Below are 13204 nucleotides of genomic sequence, written 5' to 3'. Positions count from 1 at the left end.
AGGCAGAGGCAGCAACCCCGAATCAATTCCCATGGGAGCCGGCAGAGACAATATTCAGGAACCACCAGTTGTTTTTACAGGCCAACTAACAATGCTTTATTGATGAGCAGCTGCCTCTAGCCGACAGGCATACCCACCCACCACAACGCTCCCCAACAGTTTCGCCACATTGGGCTACTGGGGGGCAACCACAAAGATCCTTTCCACACCTGATATTCTTCAAACGCAGGAAAAGCAGGACAGCACGTTGACACTCCAGCTTCTAAGCTTACAGTCCTAAGCCAGCCATAGGTATGCAGAACTCTGCTCTGTGCCTGTTTGTGGAAGAACACCCCAGAAATGAATGCATCTGGCCTAACAAAATGCTAAATTTAGCAACTGCAATATTAGAAATTCCACCCAAAAACCCCATCTTGAAGCATGGTACTCATTTATCAGTTTGATCTCATGCTCTTCCACAAATTCCAGCAGAGGCACCAGATACAGATGATAACATTGCTAGCCTGAATGAACATAAGAGAATAGAGTAGCACATGGAGATATACATAGGACTTTATCCTAAGGTGTGTATTCCATCATCATAAAGTAGCTGCACTTAAAATACTACTAATACCCCTGCAGTTTTAATACTGTGCAAAATGACAAGTAATAAGCAAGATGAACATACTGTACTTTAACCCACCTTCTGCCACAAAAATAACACTTACCAAAACACCAAAAAAAAAAGAGCTCTTGAGAAAAGTAGATTTTATCCCAACGCAAACCTTAGGAATAAGCAGTCCTACACATTTGACAAAGCAGGAAATCACAGCCAAGGATGGTTCATCTCAGTATCAAGTCAACTACACATCAATTCAGAGGCACTTGCCAGTAGACGTAACTGGCACCATCCCCACATTACAAAAACCACAGAACTTCAGCCTTTGGAGGCCTGTGCCAAAGCACAGGATGTCTAGTAACATGCTAGTTCAGTTTCTAGCCCTGCCTCGTGCAAGAGAAGTGAGGTACGCACATGACCCCTAAGGAGCAACGCGTTAAGTGACTTCACGGCACCTCACGTTTGCACAGGCTAGTTGGAGAGAGAAGCTAAAAACAAAAGCACACTCCTATCAATGCACCCCTTGCTTGAAACAATCATTTTGGATTAAGTTATTAATTTGCAGGATATAAAACTACAAAGCACTCTCACACTGACAACCCTGCTCCCCTTTTCCCCCCCTCAGATCCACAACTCCTCAGAACAAAGCTGAGGTCAGTTCTTGATGCTTGCAGTGCATGTTGAAGAGCTGGTAAGACATACCATTCAGTCTTCATAATATATATATAGTTTTCCTTTTTCTGATGTTTAAACTCGAATTTCTTGAGTGAGAAAGACTACATATAGTCTACAGCAGACCTAGAAAAGTTGAAAGCATCAGATTCTAAGTTCCACTATGATTTTAAAACAGAACAAAAAAAAATAAATCAGTGCATATCACAAAGCTGCTCAAAATTTCATACTAGCAGCTTAACTGAGGATGAAATACAGCCAGCTTACAAGTGTCCTAAAACATTTATGAAAGGTCATTATGTATTCTCAACACAAAAATGGGATGAAAGAACATACAATGCATATCAAGCACCATCACTTAACCTTTTCTTTCTAGTGGATCCAAACCACTTTCTCATAGAAACTTGTTAATTCAGTGAGACTACCAGTAGGAAACCTCCAAAGGCAGTACAGTAATAGCCAGGTATGTCAATTTTAGTTAACTTAATTGCACAATGTAAGATGAGGCAGACAGATGTGTAGTCTAGCAGTTGTGTATTGATCTCCTAATCTCTACTCTCAAATTTTCTAGTATTATCAACTATTCCTCCTGCTTCAGCCTTATAAACTGGCTACTTGGTTTTACTCATTCACTTTTTAACATCATGCATGCTTCTAAAACAGGTCCTCCACACCGTGCTTGTGTTAGCATGGTGTAAAGCAGTTACGTTGTGACTACTGCTACTACTGTAGTTATGGTAGAAATTACCTAGATGACTCCTCCAATTCTAGTCCTCCAGATACTTTGCCTTTCAGGGCTTCTCCACAGTAAACAAGATTTCTTTGGCCACTCAAATAGCATGTGCTTCAAAAGGAAGAAGCACCAACCTTTCCACCCCTCCAAGTCTGCAAAGCCTTCTACCAAACTTGCTGACCTGCCTGAAAGTGTCACTTGGAGCCAGTTTCTTTCACTTACGTTGTTGGGCTACTGCCCTGCCAGGGAACCAAGGAGAACAATACCTGGCAGGGAGAAGGGCTTCCCATCACTCTGTAAAAAGAGCGTGCTGACCCCAGCAGTTCTTCCTGCACCTCTGCTTCTCCTTCCCAACCCTCAGAAGAAACCACCACCACCCTACCACCTCCTGCCATGATACTGACTGTATTAAGGATATGGGCTAATACCATCCTCAGTTCTGCTGAAGTACTCTCCCTCAGCCCTTCCCTCCTCCAGTATACCCAACAAGACAATACTTGCACAACACCCTGAGAAGCTTAATTTACTACAACACACAGAAGTGTAAAACCTGCCCTAGAAATCCTGAAGGCTCAGCAGCAGGAAAAGGAATCCGTGCACAGCACCACGAAGTTAAACTAGCACAAGCAGTCAGTCACCTGCTTGTAGTCTCACTAAGGAAGTTCACAATCCAAAATGGACTGACTTACCAACCTGGTTCCCAGGGATCTTAATGGAAAAAAAAAAAAACCCAAACAAAAAACACACCACTAACTTCACAGGATACGCAATGTAAAACAGATGACATGGCTCATGTGCAACCAGAGGTTCCTTATTTCAGATACATTCTCTTCTGTTTTAATTATACCTCAGAAGAAAACCCAGCTTGCTTTTTCCCTGGGAACAAAGAAGTCATACTTGGCAATAGGTTTGGGAAATGCATTGACCACTGCTAAGAGAAAAGTGGAAGTGCCCCATGGTTACTGGGTACTACACATCCGGACAGAGAGAAATCAGATGCCTTCCCACAAAATGTAAAGTGGTCAAATCAAAATAAATGTGTATGGGGGGAACTGAAGAACTCCCCTTACTGCTCTTAAAGAAACAAAGTTGTCCAGAAGACTTCTTAGTAAGACTAGTTTGTCCACCTTCATTCATAACAAGGATTCTTACATTCAGGACAGACATGAAGCATCACTAGTATTTCACATGTGGAGCGCTTCACACAGAGCTCTCCTCTCCAAATCATCCCTGACAATGTCCTCACACTATCCTGTTACATCTTTGCATTTTGCGTCAACACAATGTAGTAATACCATCCCAGAGAGCAACTTTAAATAGTTTTGGTCCCAAAGCTAACATTAAAAGGTAACACAACAATCACTAGCCAAAAGAATTAGTCAGGCCCATTTAACAAGGAAGAAAATGCATTAATACAAATGAGTTTGATCTGATTTGGCCAGAACAACACTAAATTGTTAAGAACAGCGGGAGAATTTTCATGACTATCTTACAACTCAATTATACTGCTTACAAATAGCCTTTCTAAAACAATATCTCTTCCAATCTTAGTAAAGTTATATGTGCAGATCAAGAATAACCGCACATGGCTTCAGCTGCGTGCTTGTAGTTACAGTCATCCCACCCTGCACAGGACCAGCAGAGAAAGGAATATGTAATGAATGAGAAGTCTTCCAAAGTCCAACTACCTACCCAAGTCCAAAAGGCACTCTTCTGTATTTGCATTCACCCAGGTTTATAGACATCCTTAATTGCCTACTTATAATGAAGCTTTTGTACTTGGTAGTACAAAGGTAACCATGCAATTGTACATGCACTTCTAAAACAATTCCAGCTTAAAAACTGGCTTCTGTCTAAGCATTAAATAAAAATGACCTGCAAAGACCGAACAATTTACTACCACTTTGAAAGACAATGATGAGACACCTTCAAAAAAATCTAAAAAACATGTTTACCAAGTTTCATATCAAATGGAGAAAGCAGTTCTTATAGCTATACTTAAAACTGCAAGACCTTGTTGACTGCAAGAACTGCCAGTAACTGCTGGACTGTTGCTCCAAGCTTGTTGCTGATAGGATAAAACGCTATGGCTATTTCACCACCATTTAACAGTTGCTTTTAGTAGATGTTTGTCAAAATCACAAAGAAACATTTTGTAAACAGCGAGGCAGACAGAACAAGTTCTTTTAACAAATGTCATATAGCTGGTTTGTTCCCGTCAGTTCCTCTGTTTTCACAGAAGATTTCTAATTTTAATAAGCAGAACTCTATTTGGCAACAAACTCACATCTCTCATGAGAATCTGTATTTATGAATGCTAGCTTATTTTTAAAAACATTTAGAAGCTGGCAGACCTCAGATCCAGTAATAGTTTCAACACTGCCCCTTAACAACAAAATTCAACCTCACATGCTTCAGCCCTAGGATCTGATCTGGTATACCAAAGTATTCTTACCTCAGCAAGTAAAGAATACAGTCAGTTACATAGCCCAAGCCTATGGGCTTGGCATATCCACAAGCCCCAAAATATCCACCTAAATGCCACTCCAGCAGCATCTGTTTTAGTAACGAGTCCCTCTGAAGGTGGCTAGTACAGACAACGCCAACCACACAGAAAGAAAATGGCACAGTTGTTACCAGCATGGTTCTTCTCTCTGACAAACCCACACACAGTGAAGAACTCTGGCTGTTGAACACTGATAAAAAGCATTGCTCCAACTCAAGGGCTACTCCGGCAACAGGACTTGCCTCACTGTCGACATCTAGGTACAAGCTGAAAAAGCTAAGGATTCTTCCAAGTTAAATTTTTGTGGTAATAAAATTTATATTATTAATAATAAAAGAACATCTATTCCCATTTCTTCAGTGCAAGGACAGAGCTGTATTGAAAGCTCCCAGGTCCTACTCTCGATTTAAAAATAAAATAAAACTTAAAAAGGCTTATATTCCTGATCACTCATCCTCATTCACTGCATCTATATATAATGTGTTATCAGGACAAATCTGCTCTCCCCAAAGATTAAAGCTAGATGGCTTCATGCCTTATAAATGGAATCTGAGTGTAATATCCTGACCACCTGTCAGTTTGGTTGATTTGATTGGTTTTTTTTTTATCCTAAACAGTTTTAGGTTTTCTTTCTTTTCAATAATAAGTTGGGTTTTTTTATTTGAAAGTAATCCACACAGGAAAAGCAGGCACACCTCCCTTTCCTGCCCATCAGAGCTAGCCTCCCTTGCCACACACCCCTCCTGGCACGTGTCCCAGCGCGGCACCGCGTGGCACCAGCACGCCTCCCTCCCAGGCCTGGGCGCAGCGTCACCTCCAGCTCATTATCACCCAACCTGCACTTACCTGTGGCAACCAAGCCCGAAGCATCGCCCAAACACTTTTGGAGTGACAGCTCTACTAAGCAGGAAGCACCTCATTTCCACTTTATTACTTTGTTTACTGGCTACGTTGTTCCACCATGGAAAAGTTTATGTGCTTTGCGACATTTCACTGAGAAGATATTATAAAATTAAAGTGCCTGTATCACCGCACAATGCAGGACACTAAAATACCAGCCATCCTTTCCCAAAAGGTATTTTCACTTCTTGATCTGCATACTCTGTAGTACATCTTTGCTAAAAAGTTTTCGACAAAATCCTTCACAAAGTTAATATAGGGCATAAAACTAAGGCTTATTTTTAATAACAAGGATCTTCTCCAGATGTCCTAACTTAACAACTAACTCCACAGCTCCCAAACACCCTGGCTCAACTCTCTTCCCCCAACCCTATGCCTCCTCATCCTTCCTCCTACGGATTTGAAGAAAAAGCCTTCTATCAATTGTTTGTCTTCATTAATCTCTCCTCCAGCTTTCCTCAGAGACACATCCAGAAATCCTTCAGCCATGTTTCCAACAGGAGGTAGTAAACAGACTTTCGTTGAACCCAAAGAGTTAGCTCCTTTCCATACCAAGCCACCAAATAAGGTGGAAGAAAGTCTCCTAACCCAGTTACCACATACAAACAGACCCAGAGGCACATACCAGAGTTTGACTTGCAAAGAAGGAAGGAGAAGAGAAAAAGCAATCTTCAGACTGATTGTTCCTCTCTTGTAGACAGAAAGCCTTTTCTTCAAATTAGGATAATCTCAAGGAGGGAATTAATGCTTCAGAAAGTAAGAGACAACTGCTTTTTGCTTAATTTGTATGTGAAAACACAGCAGCCTCTACACAAAGAGCACACAGCCGAGGAATAAACAAAGCAAGGTAATAAAAAAAAGTAAGAAGACACTAGTATAAGAAGATAAAAAATAGCCAGCATGCATTTAGAGACAAACGAGCTTGTCTTCCTCCTCTAACTGATCATTCATGCAGTGAGGGGGAGGGAGGAGGAAGGAGCAGTAACTGAGCTGTTTAGACTATAGTAAGACTTTTGATGTCTTGTAACATTCCCACAGTAAAATGACTATACTGTAGATTCATCTAAACCACAAGATTTTTTCCAGTTGTGCACCGAGTGTACTCTAAGAGTACATAACGAGCCTTCCGAGTTTGGCAGTAAGCTATCACCCTGACATTATGCAATGTTTTCATTAACTCCGATGGTGAAACAGTGTGTTTATACAGTTTATGAACAAAGCTGAACTGGAACACTTTGCAAGCACTCTTCTACAAAGCCTAGTTCTGCCTTCCAAGCTCAATAAACTGGCAAAGCGATCAGAAGTCATTAGAACTAAGTTCAATAGAAGCAAGAGCAAAGCTCTGTACTTGAGAAAAGGAAACGGCGGTCCAAACATGCAACGCGAAGCAGCTGACTAGGCAGCTGTACTGCAGCAACTAAATCGTGATGATATCATGGATCAAAGCTAGGTAACTGATATGTTGTTACTGCAGAAAGACAAAAAAACCTCCACCAAAACTCAAAACGTCACTCCAAAAACACTATGTCAGAAAGGGAGATAAATCATTCCTCTCACTGGCACTGGTGAAGCCTCAGCTGAAGCAAAGTGACTGCTGTATTGTAAGATGCTTCAACACTTCATTTTAAGAATGGCAGCGTAGGAAAGGTAAAGGCAAAGAGCAGCCATGGGTATTTTAGTTACTGCATTCTCTAGATGTAGTATAGAGGTAGTTATATGATTGCATGAGAGCAACCACTGCCCTTCCACGCTGACACCCCAGCCGAGGGGCAAGTCCAGAGTGATTCTCATGAGACATGTCCTGTGAATGCCCTGTGCCTTTGCATGGCAAAGAAATAAGTCCACATTCTAACCTGCACTTTCAAACCTCTCTTCCTCACTTGCAAAACTGTTCCATGGGTTTGCTATGCAACACTCCACATTCCATCTCCTCTACTGCTCTCATATATCACATGCTTCTATTTGCAATTTTCAAACTTCCCTTATGATAAAGGGAGGTAAGTACCTTCAGGCCAAATTTCCCTTTTTTCTTCATTTCTGCTCATGCTTTTTACCTCCTTAAATTAAAAATATTCTTTAACATTTTGCACTGTTAAAGAAGTGGTTGCACACTTGGATCTCCCCTTTCTTCTGCACCACCCATTTTTGCTGGCGATAACCAGAATCTTATCAGTAGCACGACAAAGGCAAAACCGTACCTTCTTCCAGCATGCCTGGGCATTGCAACAGTTTTTAACTTTAACTAAATAAACTACAGCTCTCTGCTCCGAATGGATTCCCATATAATTATTTGTAAGAATGAAAAAAAAAAAATCCAAAGCACTTCAAGCCACTTTACGTCTGTTTACATGTCACTTTGTGCATGGATTTGCAGTCTTCTCAGTATTTTGAGGGTCTGTAGAAAAGCGAAGACTGCGGCAAGCAAAGTGGTCTGCTTCTCCCCCGTCCTTTGCTATTAATTTGCGACGATTAGAAGCAGGTGACTGTACAGCTGCTATGCAGAAAGCAGCACATGTAAACATTTGCATGATTCCTGCCTCCTAAGAGTCTCTGTGGGCTGCATGTGGCATTTAGGCAGCACCTTCACAACCCCCTTTGTGCACCACCTTCACACACGGTTAAGCTGGAGCTCTCTGCTAAAATGGCTGGAGATACCCTCCAATGTTTGGCAAGACTGATGATTTATTTCAAGATTATTGTTAATTATCTTAGAAGAGTTTCAAGACATTACTTCTGAAGGGTTTCACCCAGTTTGTGACAGACATTTTACAACAAATAGAAATCTCAATTTTTTAACTGTCAGCTTAGAAAAAAAACACCACCAAAACACTCAAAAACCACAACCACCCAGCAAACTAGTAACTTGTCTTCTTTATAAATGTGGTCCCCTCTATACCAGGATGGTTAAAAACAAAGCATCTGATCACCTATATAGCAACTAAAAATGTTTCCGATGTTCTAATTTGTTCTGTCTAAAAATTAAAGAAAAATAATAGACAAAGTTCACATAGAGGTTTTGAACTGCTACTGCAGAACATTTTAAAGCCACAGTGATTTAGGTTTCACCTGACTATTTTGAAATTTTTTTTCACCTTGACAGTAAACAGCTTTCAAACTTCAGGGTTTGGTATTAAAATCTAAAGAAATTCCAAGACGAACCTGCCTTGCTGCAATCACTCAGGTAAAGGTTTAGGCAAGTAAGAAACAAGGAGGAAAGCAAAGAGAAAAGCCCATTTCAAATCCCTAGTGTTTAAACCCCATTAATTTATGTATATGTTTATGATAATTTCTGTACTATCTGTGCTCTTGTCACACCATGGTAAGCCTTACAGCATGTACATACAAGAAATCCACCTAAGAGTGGTCATTGACGTGGTGTCGCTATTAGCAAACGTGTCATTAACACACTTAATTAAGACGTGCATGTCATGTAAGTGTTAGCATTTAACACATGGGTATCTAAGTTATATTAAAGTATTTCTCAAGACACCAACGTGACTATAACACCAAAAGAACATGCTTTTTAAACTCTTCATTTTAAAAATCATCATTTAAAAAAATCATCAGAACTTCGAGAAACTCCAGTATCTAAGCAGGAATTATTATTTTTTTAATTATCAGAGTTCTACGATAAGCGCTCATAAGATTAAAAAAAATCTTGCTTGAACTAACAGAAATCAATAATCACTGCCCATGTGGATTAAAATAGAAGTCATGCCATATTTTCAACTCTAGGGGCATCAGCAGCTGTTGCTATACTGCAAAAGAGCTGAAGTGTCATAAACATATACGTAGACGGCCGACTTTATTTTTCTGTACAACCAGGCGTCAGTAATCCGGATAAGACGTAACCCAAGGACGGCGAAAAATTCGGTGTCAGCGTGCTGGTTACGATCCGCCCGCTTCATAACTAGAACAAAAACCACCGCGGGGTTATAAACCAACACCGAGGGAAGTTACGGTTATTTCCAAGGCGTCTTTCAGCTGCGCTTTTGCTGGGTTTGGCCCTGTGCGGGCATTGTCTGCCGGTGCCCCGGGCCCGCAGCGCGGTGCGGTGCGGGCTCGCCGCCCGCCCAGACAATGGCGAGCCGAGGGGGCAGGAGGGGGCTGGCAGCCCGGTGGCACGGCACCTGCCCGCCGCACAGCCCCACCGCCGGGCTCCCCCCCCGCCCCAGGCGACAGGGGAGGGGGTAAGCAGCGGTAACACCGCTACCCAGCACCAGGCTACCTCCCATCGCGAAAGGGCACAAACTGACAATAAAAAAAAAAAACAAACAACAAACCCACCAAAAAAAGGAAATAATGTCGATAAAGCGTTTACCTCGTTCCGGCTTCATCTTCTCCGCTTCCTCAGCCAGGTCCGCGGGCAGCCGCGGTGCGGTGCCTGCTCCCCCCGCCGAGCCGCCTGCCGCGGCCCCCGCCAAGCGAGATTAATGAGTTTTTTCGCGTGTCACAACACGGAGCCGGAGGCCGGGCGCGCCGCGGCGGTGGCCCGGGCCCAGCCGGCAGGGGCAGGCAGGCTGGCGGCGGCCGGCCCGGGGAGGCTGAGTGCCGGCGGCCGCTCCCCGCGCCCGGCCAGGGTGTCCTTCCGTGACACGGCGCCCAGCGGGGCTATTTATAACCTGCCGGGGAAAAAATCCCACAACAACAGACCTCGGCTCACCCCCGGCCGCGCCGGCTCTGAGTCACCGCGGCCCCGGGCGATGGCAGCCCCGGCCGGAGTCCCCTCCCTCCCGCCGGCCCCGAGGAGGGCAGGCGAGCGGCCCCCCGCCCCGCCGGGCCCGCGGCCCTGCGACCTGTCACCAGCCGGCGGCTGGCGGCGGGGGGCTGCCCGGCACCTTCATCCCCGGCCCCGCCGCTGCCGCCCGGGCTGCCGGGCGCTGCCCCCCGCGCTTCGCCCCGGTCAGACCGCCCGCCCCTCCGGCCGCCGCGCAGCGCCGCGCTCCATGGCTCTGCCTCCCGCCCTTCCTCCTCCTCGCCGCTGACTAGCTCCCCTCCTCTCCGCCGGGCACTCCCCGCCTCCCGCCGAGCGGGGCACACACATCACAGCCCGGCGGCAGCGGGCAGGGCACAGCTCGGCCGCGGGGGGACCCGCCACGCTCGGCCTTCGACTGGCCGGCGGAGGGGTGGGGGGCACGGGGGGGACGCGGGACACACGGCCCGCTGCAGCCGCCCGCCGGGACCGCGGGACCCCGCTCCGCCCCCGCCCCGGCCGGGCCCAACCGCACCGCCCGCCGCCCGCCCCACGTGCTCCGCGGCAGCCAATCCCCTGCCATCACTTCCGGCCTGGCCCCCGCCCGCCGAGCAACTCTGTTGCCATAGCAACAGCGCGCCGGCCTGGCCGGGGCCTGCCGGCGGTGGCGAGTACGGCCGGGCTCGGCCCGGCTCGGCCCGGCTCGGCCGCGGCTCATCGGCTTACCCAAACGGCACCCTCCCCCCGCCCTGCAGGCTCTTTGGCGGGCAGGTTCCCACCTCGCTCACCCGGCTCTGGCGGAGGCTGCCGCGGCCCTCAGCCCGCTCCCGCGAAAGGCCTCGGCACTGCTGCTGGCCCGCTTCGCCCCGCGCAGCTACGCGGGGACTCCCGCGCTGGCCCCCCCGTACTGCCACACGAGCGCCTGCCCATCTATGCGGGTATATATAGGCGCCTGCTGAGCGGTGATTCCAGTGTGAACTGCCGACCCGGCGGGAGGCCTTGCCCCGCCCGGCGGCCAGAGGAGCTGCGAAGGGCGGGGGGCGGCCTCGGCTGTGCCCCTGGCCCGGGGGCGGCCACTGCCCCGCCGCCTCCCCCTCACAGGCCTGCTGGCAGCCCTGCGCGGCAGCGCGGCGCTTGGCACTCACTTGACGCTGATAACTATTTTGTGCGGAGAAACAATGGAGCCAGCTGGGCTGGGGTTGCACAACCGCCTTAATCCAGCAGAAATTCAAGTTTCCCCGAGAGGGACGGGCCGCACCATCCCGCACCTCAAGGCTGCCAGTGCCCACGCTGCCAGTGCCACCACGGAAAGTGGGGGAACAAGCTGCTGTGATGATGGGGCTCCCCCTTTCACCAGGGGCCCGGATCTATGCAGGCTAAAGCAGCGGCAGTGCCAAGGCCTCATGAGAGCAGAGATTTCTTTCAGGGAAAGGCCCTATCTCACCCGGCGGCTGTACCAAGGCCAGGCAGGGCCCCGCAGACAGCTCTATTGCTCTGAGTCGGACTCAGAAAAAGACAGATGAGATGATACAGGCCTCTCTTGCTTTAATGTGGTCCTGTAGTTGGGCTGTACACAGACACCATCACACCTCCAGTCATTACACTGGCAATTCCCTGCCGCTGTGATTGTTTACAAATCCTTCCATCTTACAGACCAGTCCCTATGGGGGGCACTCACTCCCTACAACAAGATCATTTAAAAATACGCACACCCTCTGCCCTTTTTATACAGAAACAATACACATGGATCAGTCAACTCCCCATCCTTTCTAGGGTGCTAGGATCCCCGCAGATGCATATACACCCATGGTCTGTGCAGCCACCCTCTGCTCACAGCTAGCTAAGCAGCCATGGAAGGTATTGCGAAGAATGTGAAACTCCAGAACAACTCAATTTGATGCTGTCTGGCTCATACGAACTGCACCTATTTCTCTCCCCATTGATCAGTTGTACAGCATTACACCAGGAGGGTGCTTCACAGAATAAACCATCCAGTAAACATCTCTCATTTCAGTCATACCCTGAAATACATAAGCAAACAGAAACGTGTCACATGCAGTGCTTTGATATTACACTCGTAAGTACATGAGTGTCACTTCTGTTGCTGTGTGACTGCTGTAGATGTGTTTGGTAATTACAGATCTCAGAGCTCTCTGCCGGATGCAATATAATTGCAAATGTGGCAATCCAGGATTATAAAAGGAGGTATTTGACTGAGCAATAAATACTGTAGATGTATGCGTATGTGAATTTCAGCATTACTGCACTGGGTGCGGTGATTCAGCCACCTGTCAGATCCTCCTACCGGTGATAGTCATCCTAATGAAAAGTCACATCCTTTAGGCCACTAATTGTTGCTGTAAGACATTGCAAATGAGTTTGTAGCTTGTTCTAATATTGGTTTTACAGTCAAAATCAAATCTGCCTTTCTACTGTTTAACTACAACTGTGACTATTTAACTGTTATGCTTCATGTAGTATTTTTTAATAGTTTTTAATCTCACTTTGGCACTTTTTTTTTTTTTTAACTGCTCACCAGACACAAATAGACCCAACTTCCAAGAAAACACTCTCTCTTCCATAGTGTTTTCTTAATGAGCCAGACTGTAAGTGCACAGTTTCCCATTACTTTGTAGTTCCTAGGAGTTCAAGCCAACAGGAAATGTAGGTGCCAGCCTGAAAACCACTTATAAAAAAGGAAAGCTCTAAGGGATATGACAAGAGTAAGCCAGTCCGGTACACAGCCCTACTTTATGTGACTGCGTAGGAGATTCCAGGGTCAGCTTCCCCTCTGGAGTCAGACCATTTCTCGACAGAGAGCAATGGGTATGTCTGAGATACCCTGCTTCACTTCAGACAGAGAAGGATGATTTCACTTTTGACCACGTAGACAAAGAACAGATCTTGAAAAAGCAGAAGAGAAAACTGAGAATTATTAGAGAGATCTAATTATACAATATTTCATGTATACCATTAAATACAAAATAGGGATAAACATCCCAGAGAAATTTGCGGACTTAGTTAGGCTAAAATGGCTAAAAATGGCCTTGAACTCATAACTTTCTTGCCAGTCACCAGCCAACGATGAGCACTGCACGAATA

At 46.2% G+C, this 13204-nt stretch overlaps 1 protein-coding gene across 6 annotated transcripts in view; it reads right to left on the bottom strand.

The window, feature by feature from the left end:
- Positions 1-10580, bottom strand: part of ATOSA (atos homolog A) — a 48328-nt gene extending 37748 nt beyond the window's left edge. For 4 of the 6 annotated variants that reach the window (XM_055809056.1, XM_055809073.1, XM_055809104.1 and 1 more), the window contains exon 1: positions 9731-10580. Coding sequence is in view for 1 of the 6 variants with exons in the window: in XM_055809132.1 (XP_055665107.1) it covers positions 9731-9746 (16 nt within the window). In the remaining 5 variants the exon portion in view is untranslated. Of the gene's footprint in view, positions 1-209; positions 228-6034; positions 6053-9730 lie in introns of those variants that run through there. The other 2 variants (XM_055809152.1, XM_055809157.1) reach the window with 2 other exon arrangements.
- Positions 10581-13204: the final 2624 nt, after the last annotated feature.

The sequence above is a fragment of the Falco peregrinus genome, chromosome 1 (genome assembly GCF_023634155.1).
Source record: "Falco peregrinus isolate bFalPer1 chromosome 1, bFalPer1.pri, whole genome shotgun sequence".
Taxonomy (NCBI): Eukaryota; Metazoa; Chordata; class Aves; order Falconiformes; family Falconidae; genus Falco; species Falco peregrinus.
Note: the sequence above shows the minus strand (reverse complement) of the source record. Positions and strands in the feature narration are given on the sequence as shown.